The 19,031-nt window shown below is 53.9% G+C and overlaps 1 protein-coding gene across 1 annotated transcript; it reads left to right on the top strand.

The window, feature by feature from the left end:
- Positions 1-10,445: 10,445 nt before the first annotated feature.
- LOC309601262 (olfactory receptor 14A16-like) lies at positions 10,446-11,402 on the top strand (the record flags this gene model as incomplete). The annotated part of the gene is made up of 1 exon (XM_082334226.1): positions 10,446-11,402. The coding sequence occupies one exon, from the start codon at positions 10,446-10,448 to the stop codon at positions 11,400-11,402; it is 957 nt and encodes a 318-aa protein (XP_082190352.1).
- Between the last annotated feature and the right edge of the window lie 7,629 nt (positions 11,403-19,031).

Below are 19,031 nucleotides of genomic sequence, written 5' to 3' on the forward strand. Positions count from 1 at the left end.
TGCAGCTGTGGTTCCTGGAAGGGTCTCCTAAAGCGTTTATAGCCTCCAGCCTACGGGATCTGTCAGGAGGCCTCCCAGCCCAGGGGCTCATGTTAGACAAGGGGGAAGGGGTGAAGGCAGGGTGTGCAGCCAGAGCTGCCCAGGGCATTTCAGGGGGACTTTTCCAGAGGAAGAGCAAGGCAGGGGATCCCTTGAAGGTAAAGAGCTTTCCTGAGGCTATGCTTTCAGTTTCCTGCTATTTCTGGAAAAAGGGGAAAGACGCTGCTACCTTTGGAGAGGGAGACTGAGAGTCCTGAGCTGCTACACTGAGAGATCAGTAGGTCTGGTGGGAGGCAAGTCAACTGCTTCCATCCCCTCCTCTACCTCCAGAGAGCACCAGCATCACCTTTGCTGTCCTCAGCAGGGTTTGTCTGACCTGCTCCTCACTGCCTGCAAACGGGGAGTACCTCTAGAGAGTGCCTGGAGCAGGGAGGTTTCTTCAGGTGAGAGCTGAGCAGACAGGAGTTGGTGATGGGGTCTGTGATCCCTGACAGGGAAAACTTGGAGGGAGAAAACAGTTCCCACCAGGGACAGCTCCAGGCTGCAGAAACATGGGCAGAGTGTTGTAGGAAACTCCAACCAGCTGTGTGGTCCAGGGCAGGAGTTGCCTCCTCTGCAGCCAGAGCTCTGGTACAGCAGAGGGGCATCTCCCCTGACACGGGGCCGCTTCCCTCTGCAGGGCAAAGGGGCTGAGAGCGACTGCCCTGGGCTTTTGCTAACCGGGAGGTGCTGTGCCCTGCTGGGTGAGGAGAAGGCTTTCCTGAGTGCCTGGCTGCCTTTCCTCTCCTTGCTTCCCTTAGGAGAAGAGTCACAGGGTTTTCCTTTGTTTCTCCACGTGCTTGTGCTGCTCTTCTTCCTGCTCTTGGGCTCCCTGGCAGTAACAGTGGTGGTGTGGGGCAAGGGGTGGGGGTGCTGAGTGCCTGCTCTGGCCCTGACCTGGAGGGCGCTGCCCTAGAGGTGTTTCCATGGGACCAAGGTGCCCAAGCCCTCTCTTCATTTTCTTGGCTGCAGTGAGTGGTTGGGCAATGAGACACTGCTTCCCTTAGCAGACAGCACCTTCAGACACCTGATCAGGCTGGAGAGGGAGTCCTGCGGGGCTGTGAGCATCACTCCAGAAGGGCACAGCTCTCCTGTAGGACCTTGGTGATGTCTGAGAGCACTCGATCTGCCCATGCCAGTCAGCATCCTTGTCCTGTGCTCTCCATCATACTCTGCAGAGCTGTGCTGGAAAGGAGAGGTGTTTTGAAATCTGCACCTTGAACAGGACCCCTCTGCTCTCAGGACAGTCCAGGTTTTTTTATTGGAGAAACCTCTGGGTGCAGCCCTCCTGCAGCTGGGAGAGGTGCAAGCACAGAGCAGCTGGGCACCAGGCTGATGGACAGAGCAGCCCTCCTGGATGGGAGCACTGACAAAGGTTTACACAGAGAGCAACGAGGCAACGGGGGAATTTCTCCCTTTCAAAGAGTATTTCCCAAGCGGGATTAGGGTGTCTGAATACTAAAACACAGTGTAACGAGACACATTTGCTGCACCTCATCTCCCACCTTCCTCTGGGGAAGAAAGTGTCCTTCGGAGCTTTCACCCTGCGCTGTAGTGCAGTACAGGGAACTCCTCCCCAGGAAGCCTCCCTCCAAACACACTGGGCTGTTGCTGCCTCCATGGGTCATTGCTGTAAAGCAGGGCTGACCCTCAAGGAGCCCCTGGGGAGAGGGCACGGCTCTGCACAGCACACTCAGCCATCCTCCCCATCCCTGGACTTGGTAACGGCAGTGCTGTACTCAGTGGTGCCTCCAGCAGTGAACCCCCTCATCTACAGCATGAGGAACCAGGAGCTCAAGGATGCAGTGTGGAAAATGATAACTGGATGTTTTTCTGGAGCAATCAACTGCCCATTGTCTTCTTCATAGCTGTTATAATGTAACTCATTACAGGCCCAGCCTGTCTTCTGTATTTTTTGGTGGTGGTGGTGTTTACTTGTGATAATGTTGCCCTCACCTTTATAATTCATTTTCTGCTTTTCTTTTCTGACTGAGTGGTTGTTTGAATGAGGAGCCATGCTCTCTGTGTGTTTAAACAAAACAAAGGGCCCTTCAGTGACTATTTTTTTATCTGAGATCCTTCCTGAAAGGCCTTTTTGGAGCTGCAGGGACAGTTCCTTTATGCATGGGTGGAGGGGAAAAGAGTCCCGGCATGGCAGCACTGCCAAGGAGCACCAGCGCTTGGTCTTCCAGGGTTGTTCTCTTGCCACTTCCACACTCTCTTCCTGATCCCTTGCCTTGGTGTCAGCCCTGAGTGCTCTGGCAGCTTGGTCACAGTCGTGCTGTGTGGTTATCCTGTGACCACAGGCAGGGACAGGCAATGGGCACTTCTGTGACAGAGCTGGCCTCCATAACAGCATTTCCATAAAGAAGGGTGATTTCCTCAGACAGTGCCTGAAGGCTTAGGTCTTCTTCCAATTTTTTCTCAAGACCATGCCCAGGAATATGGCCTGTACATGGAAACACCAGTATACAGCTAAAGAATGTGAGTGTGCAGGGTTGGGGCCCGCAGCAGCGTCCTCGCACAGCTGGGCCCCCTGCGTGAGACCTGAAGGACCAGCAGAGCTGGGTCTGGTCTGTGCCTGTGTTCGCTGTGCACCCTGGGGAAGCTGCCCCAGGGCTATCATCCTGCACTAGCCCCTCACAACCACCATTGCCAGCACTGGCTTCTCACCCCAGCCTGAACAGGTTCTTTGTCCCTCCGTGGAAGGTCACCAAATGAGTAGGTCAGCAGTCCATGTTTGCATTGTAGAGAGGAGATGTAAGCATGCACATCACATACATGAGCTGAGATGAACCTCCTCATGACAAGGGGCATCTCAGGTGATTGCAGAGCAGGGCGATACACCGCAGGGCTATGGTGCCTCCCAGTCTCTGGCAGTGGCAGCAGGAGGCCAGAGAGTCCCTATGACTCCTGCTGTGCCCTGCCTCTGTGTGTAAGAGGGAAAGACTGTGTCTCTGAACACCCCTGGGTGCATAAGGAGTCCACGAGGCCAGCTCAGATGTGGACACCTGACAGAACCCTGCCCTTTCTGTGTGTGACTCCAGGAACAAACCCCCCTGGCCCAGTGAGATTCATCTCAGCTGCCTGGGACAGGCTCATTGCAAGGGCTCCTGTCTGCTAAGTCACCCTTGCCCGTGATTCTGGATTGTGCTCTCAAAAGTGCCAGAGCAATCAGAGAGGTTCTGGGGTCCCTGGAAAAGGCAGAGGTCAATCCCATTTGGAGGAAGGACAGGAATGGGAACTGGGAGAATTACAGGCTGGTCAGCCTACCTCAGTCCCTGGGAAGGGGATGGGCCAAATACTGCTGCAGCCATTTCCAGGCACTTGAAGGACAAGAAAGGGATTGCTGAACCACAATGGGCAGGGGAAAGAAAGGCATGTTGTGTACATGGAATTTTGCAAGGCCTTGGTCTCCTGTGGTGTCCTTATAGCCAGATTAGTGCTACCTGGGCTGAAGAAGTGGACGTTGGGTGGGAAGTTGGCTGGTGGATCCAGCCCAAATGTCACCAGTGGTACAAAGTCCTCTGGGCAGCCAGCTGCTGATGGCATCCCTCAGTGACCAGCACTTGGGCCAACGCTGTGGAACGTCTTTATCATCCCCCTGTATGATGTGATGGAGCGCACTTTCAGCTCCTTTCTGGATGATGCAAAGCTGGGTGGAGGCCTTGAACAACCTCATCTAGTTCACCCTGCCTTGAGCAGGAGAGTGAGGCAAGATGATGTTCAGGGCTCTCTTCAGACACGATTTATTCTATGGCTCAGTGAATCTTTCCCTTGGAGAGGTTTTTGAAGACAGAATAGGCGGAGGTCTGTGATGATCGCCCTGGGGCAGCTTGCTCGCGGTGTGCAGGGACTATGGCACAGAGCAGGTCCTGCTCTGCTGGCCCTTCAGGTCTCTGCCAGGCCTGGCTGTGTGAGGACACTGCTGCGTGCCCCCACCCTCCACACTCACACAGCTGAGCTGTACGCTGGTGTTTTCGTTTCCTGGGAACTTTCCAGCCCAGCCCCTCCCCAGCTCTCCCCACCTCCTCTGCCCTCTCCCCAGCCCATCCCAGGAGAGCAGCCCAGTCTGGGCTGGCCCCATGGCAATGCCAGCCACAGGGTACTGCAGAGCTCTGGGCACTCACCCCACAGCCCCAGCCCCTCTACAGGGCACAGCATCTTTTACAGGGCAGAGAGGTGTCTCAGCCTCCCCAGTAGCCCCAGGCTTGGAGGCTGGCCATGACAGCAGGAAACAGAGGGCTGTGACAGTGTCCCTCCTGCTGTCATGCTCAGGAGATCCCCACCACCAGCAGCCTGCTTCCCCCCTGTGCCAGTCCTGCTCCCCAGGACAGTGCGAGGGTCCTGGCCCTGGGGCTCCCCTAGTAGCTCCTGCTGCCCCAGCCGCACAGAAGCCTGCCCCAACTGGTCACGCAGGAACGGGGTGCTCTTTTTATTTCTCCCCTCCACAGCCTTGGTGCCCTGCTCTTCTCCCTGGACACCCCTTCTCCCCAGAGAGCCTTTCCCCAGGGGAGTGTGTCCATGCTGGCCTGGCCGGCCATTCCTGCACTCCTGGCCACGCTCCCCACAGGGCCCTGAGCTGGTGGTGCTGCTCTGCAGAGCGAGGGGACTGTGGTGCCCTGGGGCCATGGGGTGGCCCTGCACTGGCCATGCTGGTCAGGGTGAGAAGCAGACCCAGCCAGGCAGGGATCACTGCTGCTCAGCCCCTTTCTCTCTTCCACTTCCCAACTGGGCTGTGACCAAGGAAGGTGCTCAGTAGGACCCTGACACATTTCCATATGCCTCTGCGTTTGGCTGCTGCACTAAACCTTACATGTGGTATTTCAGCTAGGGTGTCATGGATCACTCTCCAGTGTCACGTCCCTTGGCCTTCTGCTTGCTAACAGCCCATCCTGGGACGGCAGAGAAAGAGTGCCCTTGGATGCAGCCCATGTGCTCAGTAGACTCCGAAGGGGTGAGTTTGCTTAAGGAGCCCCTGACTTGATCCTCATCCACTGCTGGTTGTTATCCTCCTCCTTGAGTCCTGCCTGAGGGCACAAAGACCTGGGAGAGCTTGCTGGTGAAGGCAGAGGAAAAGAAGACATCGTGTACTTCAGACCGAGCTGCATCTACTCTTGCTAAATTCAGCAGTGGCCCACTTCACCTTTCTGTGGTTTTGTCATGGTTAAGGAAGATGTAGCAGCTTACCTTGTTGCCCTCTGACATGTCTTGCAAGCTTGACCTTTTGGGGAGCTTAGACTCTCCTAACACAATCCTTATTTCTCCAGACAACATTTCTAAGCTCCTCCTTTGGAGCCTCTCCCTGCTTCCACCTCCTGGTGGCACTGGAGCTCAGCCATGAGGTTCCTGTTCAGCTCAGTGGGTTTCCTGAGGTGAAGGGTTGTTTCCCTGCGTATGAGGACAGACCCTTCCTGTGCCCGGAGGAAGATGTCCTTAAAGGTCTCTCAGCTTTCATAGATTTTTCCCTCTCAGGGCTTCCTCTCCATGGGATCTCCTACTACCAGAGCCCTCAGCAGGACAATGTCTGCTTCTCTCAGAGAGAGATCCCAAACCTGAGCTCTGCTGGTCTTCTGCCTTACATCCCTTGGGAACTGGGACGCAACATTTTCATGGTCACCACAACCAATGCTGACATTTCAACATCCCTGACCGGCCCTTACTCACCCTCTTGGCCAGCTTGGCAGCTGGGAAAAGAAGTTGACCCCAAGACTCTCCAGGACCCCATGGGACTGTTTGCACCCAAGCACTTTGCCCATCCAGTGAGTGCAAGGGTCGCTGATATGGGGACTTCCTCAGGCTGCCTACAGAAGACTTTGTCCACTTCCTCACCCTGACTGAGTGGGTCTAACTCCCACCTTCATGTCACCTTCACTGGTTTCTCCTCTGTTCCTCACCCACAAATGCTCATGCAGCCTGTCTTCTGCCCCACCATACATTCGACCTGCCCCATCCTTCATAGAGGGCATGCCCCGGTCTCATTCTCTCACCTTCCCCAACCACCTCCAGTGTCTCCTAAAGAGCCTGTATCTATCCATCACAGTACCCAAAGCTGTGCAACCTCTCCCACCACGTCACCGCCGTGGTTCCCTCAGAAGCTCTGTGATGGAATAAGGGGCTCCAGATGCTCCTGCCTGTGTCCCAGGCTGAGGGCATTGGTGCACACTCTGGTTGCAGCAGCTCAGCAAAGGCTTCTCATGGAGAAAACTGGAACCATGCACCCAGGACCTCACATATGCAAAGGCTTTGCTTCAGAGCAAAGATGGACTGGGAAGGATGGCAGGTGGCAATGTAATGATGAAATGAGATGCTCATGAAGACAACAAGCCCTGCAGTCCCCAAGGCAGAGAAACACAGGCCTGGGCCATGATGGCCTTGCAAGAGAGAAGTTTGCTGCCTGAGCTGACTCAGCAGCACCTTGTGCCAATCTCCAGGAACACAAGGTACCCCTGAGAAAGTCCCTAGGTGAGGTAAGCCTGCACTCCAGCCAGCCTGTGGACATCAGTGGCATGGGGTTTTTTCAATATCATCAGGTAGGCGGGCAGAGGAGAGGGGAGAAGAGAACTGTCAGGGGTTGAGAGTACAGGGACATGAGTGGAGACCCTGGTGTGATGCGCCTTCCAATCTTGCAGCAGATGTGGGTGTAGATGAGATGGACCTTGCCTCCTTGCCGGGGTGTTGGCATTCAGGTGCTGGCACAAAGGCACTGGACTCCTTTGGGAGGCCCTGCTGTGTCTGCCCAGACCCCACTCTAGTGGGACATGGCTTTCCTGGAGGTCCTGTGCCATGTTTGGCAGCCACAGGCAGTTTCACTGGGCACCCCAGCCTCCCCTGGCATGGCACTAGAGGCCTTTCTGATGCCATTTAAAACAGAGCCTTGAAACAAGGTAGGTGCCTTCACTGCAGGGATGTGCACATGCCTGAATTTTGCAGTGAGCTGAGCTCTAGGGACTGCAGAGGATGGTGCTGCGAGGCAGATCTGACCCTCCTTCTCGTGCACTCCTCCGCTTGGTCAGCTGATAGTCCAGCAGCTGCCATGGAAATGTGGGTCTGACAGACGTTCAGATGCCCTAAACATTGGGTGTAACGTGAGGTGACCAAGGCACCCTCCCCACCAGCCCCACAGCTGATGCTCAGGCAGGTGTGGGTGTCCCAGGTATGCTCCATCAGAGCTTGCAGACACATCCACAAGTCTTGGACCACCCCTGGCACCTCAAATGCCACCAGGAGTTTGTGTGAGAGCAGCTAACTGCCACCCCCCATCCCCACACATCCCAGCAGGTGCTCAGGGCAGGGGCTGGTCTGCAGGCACCTATTTTGTGCACCCTGAGCTGAAGCAAGAGGAATCCCAGGTGCTGTGGGTCTGTGGGGTGCATGGGGGAGAGCCAAACCCCACTGCAGTCTCTGGTGAGGAGAAACCTTATGGGCACAGCTGAATCCCTGCCCTGCGCTGGGGGGGAAATGATCTGTTCCTGTCACTGCCGAGGTGTCCCGCCTGGCAATGTGATGGGGAGAGGGGTAAAGGGACGGGAACATTTACACCTCTCGTAGACCACCACGCCATGTTTGGGAAAATGCCACTTCTAAAATGCATCTCTCCAGCATTCAGAGAGGGACAGGCAGTGATGACATCAGTCTGTGTCAGCCCTCCCTCCCCAGGAGAGACCCTGCTGCCTCTCAGGCGCTGTCAGCCCTTAGAGCCCCAGGGACACCTGGAGGGAGCCCAGAGGGGCAGAGAAAGTGGTGCCTTGGGCTGGGCCTCTGCTGCTGAGCTGGGCTGGGCTCCTGGGATGCAGGGAGCTGATGGCAAGTGGGCAGCACTGCAGAGAGACAGCTCTGCCCAGGGGCAGAGCCTCTGCAAAGCGCAGCAGGGCTGAGGGCACTGCCTGCGGGCACCAAGGGGAGAGAAGCCAGGCAGAGAGAGGTTGAAGGCAGCCTGGAGTGGGAATGCTTTGAGCTGAGAGCTCATTGTGGGAGAAATCTTCACATCCCTTGACAAGGTAAGTCCCTGGAAGCAGGGCATTGCATCTGCAGATCATGGTGGGATCTCCAAAAGCTGCTACATCCCACAGCCTGTTGGATCTTTAAGTGTTATTCTCACAGCTTCTCAAGGCTAGAGGAGGAAGACATGTTGTAGAGCAGGTTTTCCCTGCTGCACCATCAGAGGAACAGGGCATGATGGCTGCCTTCCTCTGGGGATGACTGCAAGGATGTTAAGCCGGGTGCACAGCCAGGGATGCCCAGGGCTGTCCTTCAGAGCAGGGTCCCTGTGCCCCAGCGGTCTGTGTGCCAGGGTCAGTGCTCAGCCTGCCTGGGGAGCTCCCAATGGCGTTGTGGGGAGAATCTGTGGGTGGAAGAAGGGACCTGTGGTAGAGCAGGGTCCTTCTGCTGTTGAGAGGGTGCTGCATGGGTCAGGGCTGCTCACAGCTCCAGTTCAGCCGCAGAATATTTCCTAAGGGATGTTTCAAGGAGAAGGTCATGGCAGGGATTGCCATAAAGATAATGAAGATTTTCTCACTTTGTGTTTTCAGTTTCCTATTTTGGGTGGGGGGGTAGTGGAAAAGGGATAAACGGGAAAAAAATCTATTGAAAGAAGTGACCGAGTGATCAGTAAGTCTGATAGGAGCCTCCTAAAGTGCCCTCAGCCACTGCTCTGACAAAGGACAGTACCAGCATCACCTCTCCTGGACCCATCAGGGTTCTTCTGACCTGCCCTTTTCCACCTGCAAACAGGAACATGCACCCAGCCAGTGCCCTGCAAACAGACAGGTTTCTGGAGGGCCAAGGGGAGTGCACAGAGGTTGGCATGGGGTCTGTTAGCGCTGACAGGGAAAAGACATGGGACAGGGAAACACCTCCCAGCAGGAAAATCTCCAGGCAGCAGGGATATGATCAGGAAATGAGAGGAAACTAAAAGCATAAGTGCTATGGAAGAGAGAACGCAGAAAACACTGTATGATCCCCTCCAATGCAGACCCCTTCCTCTGAGCAAGCCCCCTTGCCTCCTCTCCCACCCACCAAAGCCTCTGCCCTCAGGGCTGGGGGCTCCAAGGCGTGAACCACCTCCTCTGCAGCCAGAGCTCCAGCAGAGCCCTGGTGCAGCTCTGCAGCCACGGGCCCAGTTCCCTCTGCAGAGCACAGGGGCTGAGAGCAGCTGCCCGGCAATGGTGGTGTCTGGGAGGTGGTGTGCACAGCTGGGGAAGGGGAACGCTGTCTGAGTGCCCCAATGCCTCTGCCCTGGCCTCTCTCAGCCATACCCTCACTGTATATTTGCTTGTTTCTCCACTGGTCTGTGTTCTTGCTGTGGTTATCTTGTTCTTGCTGCCAGGCTCTCTGGGGACGGGAGTTTCAGCTACAGTCACACACTGATCTTGTGGGTCCTTTCATGCAGTTCTGTCCATGGGAACAGATGTCCCAGCTTTGATGCTATGGACATTGAAGCCTGTGGGGCTGGGGAATGAGCTGAATCTCCCTTACTCAAATGCCATCGTTAGCAAATTTGGCTATCTCCTTGAAGATTCCTTCCAAGTTGTGAGCGTCCCTGCAAGATGCAAACCTGCCCTTAACAACTTTCTGTTATCTGAAATCCCCATGGAGAAGTGCACACATGCTATGACAGGGAAAATGGTGATGGGGTTGTGAAATGAGCCATGTGTGTCCTGGGCTAAATGTTGAGCGTTGAGACCTTGAGAAAGGGTGAAACATTTAGTGGTCAAAGACGGATCCCTCTGCTCAGAGCAGTGATTGGTGGCTTTTCAGGGTTATATGACAATTTGATCACCCTCCACCTCAGAAAGCTGCAAGCCCAGAGAAACTGGGAACTTCATGGAGGGACAAACCATCATCCCTCACTTCACTAAGCCACAGGCACTCCGCTTGCCTCGCAGAACTCCCTCTGTTCTCCCTGAGTGCAGCAGAAATGCTGAGGCTTTCTGACATCCAAGAACACTCCCCAGGGTGGGAGGGGAGGAGGAGATGTAAAAAACCCCAACCTCTCAACCTGCCTTCTGCCACCTCAGTTCCTTATCACTGGGAGTGCAGATGCTGACAGGACCTTCTGTGTTAGGAGCAGTTTCATGAGACAAGGTCAAACACCAGGACTGACCCTGCCCCCACTCTTCCCATGAACCCATTGCTGCAGAGCAGGGCTGACCTCTCGGCAGCCAGCGGGCACAGACCCTGATCCTCATGGCACGTTCAGCCAGCACCAACCAGGGCTGCAGCCACAGAGCTGAAGGAAGCTCTCCTAGAAAAGGAAAAGGGTGTCTGTGTGTATGAGAAATGGCTTTGATTTTGCTCAGAGAAATCTCCCTAACTTGTCACTCTCTTTTCCTTCTTGAACAGATCCCCATGCCCAGAGGCAGCAAATGTCCAGCAGCAGCTCCATCACCCAGTTCCTCCTCCTGGCATTCACAGACACACGGGAGCTGCAGCTCTTGCACTTCTGGCTCTTCCTGGGCATCTACCTGGCTGCCCTCCTGGGCAATGGCCTCATCATCACTGCCATAGTCTGCAACCACCACCTCCAAACCCCCATGTACTTCTTCCTCCTCAACCTCTCCCTCCTTGACCTGGGCTCCATCTCCACCACTCTCCCCAAATCCATGGCCAATTCCCTCTGGAACACCAGGACCATATCATACACAGCATGCATTGCACAGATGTTTCTCTTTCTGTTCTTGATGTCAGAAGAATATTCTCTCCTCACCATCATGGCCTACGACCGCTACGTTGCCATCTGCAAACCCCTGCACTACGGGACCCTCCTGGGCAGCAGAGCTTGTGTCCACATGGCAGCAGCTGCCTGGGGCACTGGGTTTCTTAATGGTCTCTTGCACACTGCCAATACATTTTCACTCCCCCTCTGCCAAGGCAATGCTGTGGACCAGTTCTTTTGTGAAATCCCCCACATCCTCAAGCTCTCCTGCTCACGCTCCTACCACAGCGAGGCTAGGCTTATTGTGGTTAGTCTTGCTTTAGCTTTTGGGTGTTCTGTTTTCATTGTGGTGTCCTATGTGCAGATCTTCAGGGCCGTGCTGAGGATCCCCTCTGAGCAGGGACGCCACAAAGCCTTTTCCATGTGCCTCCCTCACCTGGCCGTGGTCTCCCTGTTTATCAGCACTGCCATGTTTGCCTACCTGAAGCCCCACTCCATCTCCTCCCCATCGCTGGACCTGGTGGTGTCAGTTCTGTACTCAGTGGTGCCTCCAGCAGTGAACCCCCTCATCTACAGCATGAGGAACCAGCACCTCAAGGATGCAGTTTGGAAGCTGATAACTGGCTGTGTTTCTGAAGCAATAAAGTGCCCATCATCTTCTTCATAGCAGGTATAACGTAACTCATTACAGGCCCCGTCTGTCTTCTGTATTTTGTTGTTGGTGGTGGTTTTTTGCTTGTGATAATCTTGTCATCCCCCTCCTAATTTACTGTCTGCCTTTATTTTCTGACTGAGTGGCTGTGTCAATGAGGACCTGTGCGCCCTGTGCGTTTAAACAAAATAAAGGCCTTTCCTTGACTACTTCTTTCCCAATATCCTTCCTCCAAGGGCTTTTGGAGCTGCAGGGACAGTTCCTGTGTGCATGGGTGGAGCAGAAAAGAGTCCCAGCATGGCAGCACTGCCAGGGAGCACCAGCGCTTGGTCTTCCAGGGCTGTTCTCTTGCCACTTCCACACTCTCTTCCTGATCCCTTGCCTTGGTGTCAGCCCTGAGTGCTCTGGCAGCTTGGTCACAGTCGTGCTGTGTGGTTATCCTGTGACCACAGGCAGGGACAGGCAACGGGCACTTCTGTGACAGAGCTGGCCTCCATAACAGCATTTCCATAAAGAAGGGTGATTTCCTCAGACAGTGCCTGAAGGCTTAGGTCTTCTTCCAATTTTTTCTCAAGACCATGCCCAGGAATATGGCCTGTACATGGAAACACCAGTATACAGCTAAAGAATGTGAGTGTGCAGGGTTGGGGCCCGCAGCAGCGTCCTCGCACAGCTGGGCCCCCTGCGTGAGACCTGAAGGACCAGCAGAGCTGGGTCTGGTCTGTGCCTGTGTTCGCTGTGCACCCTGGGGAAGCTGCCCCAGGGCAATCATCCTGCACTAGCCCCTCACAACCACCATTGCCAGCACTGGCTTCTCACCCCAGCCTGAACAGGTTCTTTGTCCCTCCGTGGAAGGTCACCAAATGAGTAGGTCAGCAGTCCATGTTTGCATTGTAGAGAGGAGATGTAAGCATGCACATCACATACATGAGCTGAGATGAACCTGAGTGAGCACAAATGCCATCTGCTATTCCTTGGCATTCCATGAAGGCCTATGGGACAGACAGTGCCTCGAGGTCACTTCCCGTTGGGAGTAACATCCCACGGGAAACCACCTGAATGCAGCACTGGGATGTGCTTCCTTGAACTGAGGTCCCTGTGTCCATTCCTCATGACAAGGGGCATCTCAGGTGAATGCAGAGCAGGGTGATACACCACAGGGCTATGGTGCCTCCCAGTCTCTGGCAGTGGCAGCAGGAGGCCAGAGAGTCCCTATGACTCCTGCCGTGCCCTGCCTCCATGTGTAAGAGGGAAAGACTGTGTCTCTGAACACCCCTGGGTGCATAAGGAGTCCACGAGGCCAGCTCAGATGTGGACACCTGACAGAACCCTGCCCTTTCTGTGTGTGACTCCAGGAACAAACCCCCCTGGCCCAGTGAGATTCATCTCAGCTGCCTGGGACAGGCTCCTTGCAAGGGCTCCTGTCTGCTAAGTCACCCTTGCCCATGATCCTGGATTGTGCTCTCAAAAGTGCCAGAGCCATCAGAGAGGTTCTGAGGTCCTTGGAAAAGGCAGACATCAAACCTTTCTGCCAGAAGTGCAAGAAGGAGGACTGGGAGAGTTACAGGCTGGTCAACGTCACCTCAGTCCCTGGGAAGGGGATGGGCCAAATACTGCTGCAGCCATTTCCAGGTACTTGAAGGACAAGAAAGGCATTGGCGAACTTGTGTGGGTAGGGGAAAGAAGGGGATGTTTTGATTCTGGGCCTTAGCAAGGATTTTGACATGGTTTCCCATAGTCTCTTTATAGCCGGATTGGTGATATCTGGACTGAAGAAGGGGGTGATGTAGTGGGTAGGAAGGTGGCTGGTGGATCCAGCCCAAATGTCAGCAGTGGTAGAGTCCTGCTGGTGGCCACTTCCCAGTGGCATCCCTCAGTGCAAGCACTGGGGCCAACACTGTTGACTGTCTCTGTTAACTGCCTGGATAATGTGCCGGAGTGCCTTTTCAGCTCCTTTGTGGATGATGCCAAACTGGGCAGACCCGTTCCACAGCCTCATCTGGTTCACCATGCCTTGAGCAGGATAGCTGGACAAGGTGATGTTCAGGGGTCTCTTCCAAGCTGAGTTATTCCAGGATTCAATGACTTTTTTCCTTGGAGAGCTTTTTGAAGACAGAAGAGAGAGAAGAAGAAGGAAAAACAGAGAGGCAGAAGTAGAGGCATAAAATGCACCAGTACAAATATAGCAGTTCCTCTGAGGAACATTTCTCTACTCAAACCATTGGTAGGAACTCTATTAGATAAACATGATGAAACAAGCTTACTTTTATCTGCTCACGTACTGGGCCACAAAGAGAGTGATGGCTGGGTACAGTATCCTGTAGTCACTTGTGTCTCGGGAACTCATAATCCATTAGGAAGCCAATGGCTGTGAAGGGGGCTGTGAGGTCACTTCTGCCTCTGGAGGTGAGAGGCCAACAGCAGGAATGTGTCTGGGAAAGGCACTGTGAGGTCACTTCTTCCGGAAACCGCCGATAGGTCAGCCCTTGACTCATGGCTGGGATATGTGCTTCTAAACTCACCTCTGCCAGTGTCTCTGACAGGCCAGCAGAAGGCACCTGGTTGGCACATTGGCTGGGAGACCCCCTCTGCCGAAGGACCTAGGCTCAGTGCAGGAAGGGGGCTTGTATTTTGGCTGTCCTGTCTCTTCTGCCTGAGTACAGGATGGGACAGCAGCAGGCACGCAGCTCTGTCTTGTCTATCCAAGAAGCTGAAAGGCTCGCAGCCTTAGAAGGTCATGGTGAGGTTACTTCTGTCTGGTCAGATGAAGGGCTGCAAGAAGGCTGATGGGTTGGGGTGCCTGCTTGAAAGGTTGTTTCCCGGATGGTTGTTGGAAAGAGCAGGAGAGAGAAACAGTTACACACAGTACAGCTTGGAAGGTGGAGATTGGACATGAGGAGGAAGAAATGTCACTCCGAGGGTGGTGCTGTGGTAGATGAAGTCCTCCAGAAGGAGCATGAGGTCAGTCCGTATCCTTGTGTTTCAAGGAACAGAGTGTGAGGGTGGACAGCCGTCAGTGAATGTATGGAAATGGCAGGGTGAGAGCAAGGTGAGGAAGCGAGATGGGTGTCTGCAGCCTGCAGGGCAAAAGAGGCAGCTGTGGGACAGCGTAGGACAAGCTGTGGTGGAGATGGCAAAGAGCACTGGCAGGGCTGGAAGTGGCCAAGAGAACCCAAGGCTTTGTCCCCCTGGCTATAGCAATCGTCCCTGCCACCAAGGCCTATGAGGAGACATGTTGTCCTGAGGCAGTGGGGGGGCCTCATTGCCTCCTTGCACACCCCCAGTAAGGCTGGGAGCTGCCATAGCCTTGTCCTGCACTCAGCATCACCCCCCACATCCCAGTGCCCCAGGAAGAGCCCTGAGCAATGCGTGAGGGACAGGACCTGCCTTCCCCGAGGCTGGGGGTCAGCGCTTGGCCTTTCTGCTTCATGAAACAAAGCCAGGGTTTTCTCAGCAGCTGAGCTGCCTGGACATTCCCTTTGCCTGCCTGCAATCCTGGCCTCCAATTCTCTGCTCTAACGAGTCCCTGGGGAGGCTTTGCCAGTAATGGCCCTCAGTGGGGCTTATTAATACTTCAAGGTACTTTGGGTTTTGCTTGTGATGCTGACTCTTGGAGAGGTTTGTGCAATCTCTTCTCAGTACCTGAAGTTCAAGGACTCAGCACAAATACTCCATGGGGCTCATTGAAAGAAAGCAAGCCCTAACGAGCCATGTCTCTTCCTGTCATTTTCATCAGGTCTTCAAGAGTTGTACAGATAATTGGAGCTGTTTCCTAGCATAGTTATGGGGAAAGATTTCAAAGAGCTTCTAATAAAAAAGAGGTTTTATTTCCAAGGGTGTAGTTTATTACTTTTCAGTATAGAGAAGAGGTGAGAGCAGCATTCTCCAATAAATATTGCTGCAGGGTGTCTCCTCCGGAGGTCTGGACTGGTAGGAGAAGCTGTCCCTTGAGCTCTGACAACCTCCCACCTCACCTCCCCAACCCCACCATTTCTCTCCTTGCCCACCTGGGACCTTTCCTTACAGCAGACTTCTCCACTGATCTCTGCAGCTGGATGGTACAGCTCCCTTGCACCATCTGCCTCCTGCTCTCCTTAGAGACCTGGCTGCACACAGGCACAGGAGGGTTTTTCCTATTTGCAAGCAAAGGAAAAGTCAAGCATGGTCAAGTTCCATAAAGAAAACCGACTCTGCAAGCATCTGCTAAGCACAAGCTGCCTCTAATGAGGTTGCCTTTCTACAGGGGATAATCTTAGGAGAACTATTTCAGGTAGGGAGATACCAAGAAGAGAGATATAAACATAATTAAAGAGTTGGCTAAGGAGACAATTAGACCTCTGAAAGAGAGGCAAACTTTTAAGTCCCTGATGTCAAAGCAGCAACTGGATGGGTGTGAGGAATCTGAATGAACAAAGAGTAAGGGGAGGAGAAATCTGGAGAATAAGGGAAAGGGCTTTTGTCTAGGCAGTGTTCCTGTGAAAAGATGACGTTAGAAATGGCTCTTCTATCAAGAGAGGTGAAAACATGTGAAAGATAAAAATTAAATTTATATGAATAATATTAATTTATTTTAATAAATCAAATTTAATTTTAATTTTAATTCAATACACTATATAACAGGTAGAATAGTAGTAATGAAGTGACACTGGAAGATCGATATTTCATTGGAATATCCCTTTTGAAAGGTCACAGGATTGGTAGAGGTCTCTTGGGAGTGAGGACAAAGCAATGTTGCAGCCATCGTTGAAAGAGGCCAAAAGTGCAGCCCCGGGAACGCCAGGCTGTACAAGCTCACTTGGGGGAGGAGTGAGCCTTCCCATGAGTGCTCTTGGGGGACATTGCTGGGCACCTCAAAGAGCAGAAGGTGTCCAAATGCAGTCAGCATGGATTAGCCAAGGGTAAATCCTGCCTCACCAACCTGATGGCCTTCCTGATGAAGGAACTGCTTTTATGCACGAGGGGAGAACAGTGGGTGTCCTTTACCTCCACTTCAGCAAGGCTTTTGGCATGGTCTCCCTCTATATCCTGGTACCCACATTGGGCCATTACAGTCTGGATGGGTCGACAAACAGATGGGTGAAACCCCAGTTGGAAGATGAGGCTGAGAGAGCAGTGGAGAAGGGGTCATAGCCTACCTGGAGGCCAGTGGGCCATACTGGGGCATTGTGGGGCAGCACAGGGGCCTCTCCTGAGCCCTGTGCAGTTTAACACCTGTCTCCATGACCCGGAGGAGGCAACTGTCACCACGTCTGTGGATGGCACAAAATTGGGAGGACCATTGCTGTGCCCTAGGGATGCCATTCAGGGCAAACCTGACAGGCAGCAGGACTGTCGTGTCAGGAACTTCAGGAGATAGAAGACGGACCACAGCCTAACAGCCTGCAGTTGCAGGGCCTGGGGAGGCCTGGCTGGGGAGCAGCTCTGTGGAAAAGGCCCTGGTGGTGGTGGGGGACAGAAGGCAAAACATGACCCAGCAGCGCGACCTGGTAGCCAAGGCAGCCAGCAGAGTCCTGGAGTCTCACCAAAAGAGCGAGGGCAGTGATTGTCTCCCCCTGCTCATCGCTCCTTAGACCACCTGCACACAACCGTGTCCATTTTTGGGCCCCCACTGGGGAAGGGGAGGAGGGAGGGAGCGCCTGTGGGGCTGCTGGGCTCTTGGCCAGAGATCACCAGCACAGCAAGGGAGGTGTTGGTAAGTGGCAGGGAGTTGAGTGGAGAGTCATCGAGCTGCTGAGGGGCTGGAGCACTTGCCTGGGAGGAGAAAGTGGAGGAAAGGGCCTTGTTCAATGTGCAGAAGGGAAGGCATTGGGAACCTCATCGTGACCTGCCAGTCCCCATGGGGAGGCTTTCAGGAAAGTGAAACCGGTCTTCTCATGGTATTGCTTGGCAGGAGAATAATAGGCAAGAGTCAGATGTTGAAATGAGGAAGTTTCTGGCCAGAGATAAGGCAATGAGATATCTGCAGAGCATGGGGTGCTTTAGGCTGTAAACAGAATGTAAACCAATCCTCTGACTTGGGATCTCATTCAATGGAAATTTTCAATATTTGTCATGACCAAGCCATGAGCAGCTGATCTAGCTGGAGCTGTCCGAGAAGAGGCTTGGCTGAGAGTCCAGCTGTGGCAAGAGCTGTGGGACTTGGTGTGTAATGACTGTCCAGTAGGAAACTAGTTCCCTTTTTATTATTAATGGCCAGAGATGGAAATGGCCGGTGGGTGGGACGGGTCTGGGACAATTTTCTTGGAGTAGCTTCCCTGGGGTGTTCAGGACACATGGCACAGACAAGGACCGTATCTTCCACACGTTTGATGCCTTGCTTCCTTCACCATGACGCCTGGCTCTGCACTGGGAGTGCTGGCTGCCCCTACCCTGCACACTCACACACCTTAGCTCTGCACTGGCATTTTTCTCTCCTGGGCTCTTTCCAGCCCAGCCCAGACCCTCCCCACCTCTCCCCACCTCCCCTGCCCTCTCCCCAGCCCAGCCCAGCCCAGCAGAGCAGCCCAGCCTGGGCTGGCTCCATGGCACTGCCCAGCGCAGGCTGCTGCAGAGCTCTGGGCACTCACCCCACAGCCCCAGCCCCTCTGAAGGCCACAGCAGCTGCTGGGGGCAGGCAGCGGGGTTCAGGCTCCCCATCAGCCCCATGGCTGGTGCTGGCCACAAGGCCATGAGGAAACAGAAGCTAGGAACTCTCTGGCTTTCCTGAATTCATCTTGTAGCTGATCCCCAACCCTGACTGAATTTTCCCTCTCCTCTGCTCCCACCAGCCCCACTCCCCAGGACAGCACCAGAGTCCTGGCCCTGGGGGTCCTCAGGCAGCTCCTGTAGCTCTCCACTCTCCCCTCCCTGTGCCTGCTGAGTCCCTACTGACTCCCACAGCACTGCAGAGTCCTTGTTTATAGATATGTCAATTTAGAGCTTTACTTTTCGGGAACTTCACCTCTGAGGGTGTTTCACCTTCTGAGTCTCCATTCATTCCAACCCCAGGGCACATGGGGAGTCCTCATCCTCTCCTGACCCCTCCAGATTCATATCCAGAGGCTCTGGTATATGCCATGAGTCCTGTCATACATGAAGCAACCTGAGGAGATAATGGGGAGCTCATGGACAATCTCCACTGCCACTGGACACCAAGAAGAGAGCCTTGAAAAGCAGAACTTCTGATCCAATGGAACCCAAGGTTACCATGAGGTTAAGCCCAAAACCACTGAGAACACAAGGAGAAGAGAAATTTTAAAAGACCGATTCCTTGGACATTGTCTTGGCATCAATGCTGGAGGAAGAGCCCAGCCTTCAGGCACTGCACCCAGGAGATCCCCTTTTACTGAAGATCTGCTATCTGACAGGCCACATCTGACACCCTGTTGTACAAGGGTCAGATACAACAGGATCAAATGTAGGAGTATAAAACCAGAAACTTTTCTCTGAGTAGAATTATCATGAGAGAAAAAAGCAGACTTGTGTCGTAAGATAAACTCTGGGAAACGTGTAGATGAGGGGAGGCAGGTTATTGTCAGTGAAACAGCATCCATCAGATCAGTTTCCATAAGGTATCCTTGATTTTCTGGTTCCTCATGCTGTAGGGGGTTCACTGCTCGGGGAACCACTGAGTACAGCACTGCCACCACCAGGTCCAGCAATGGG

The sequence above is a fragment of the Platalea leucorodia genome (assembly GCF_965183815.1).
Source record: "Platalea leucorodia genome assembly, chromosome: 30".
NCBI classification, from domain to species: Eukaryota; Metazoa; Chordata; class Aves; order Pelecaniformes; family Threskiornithidae; genus Platalea; species Platalea leucorodia.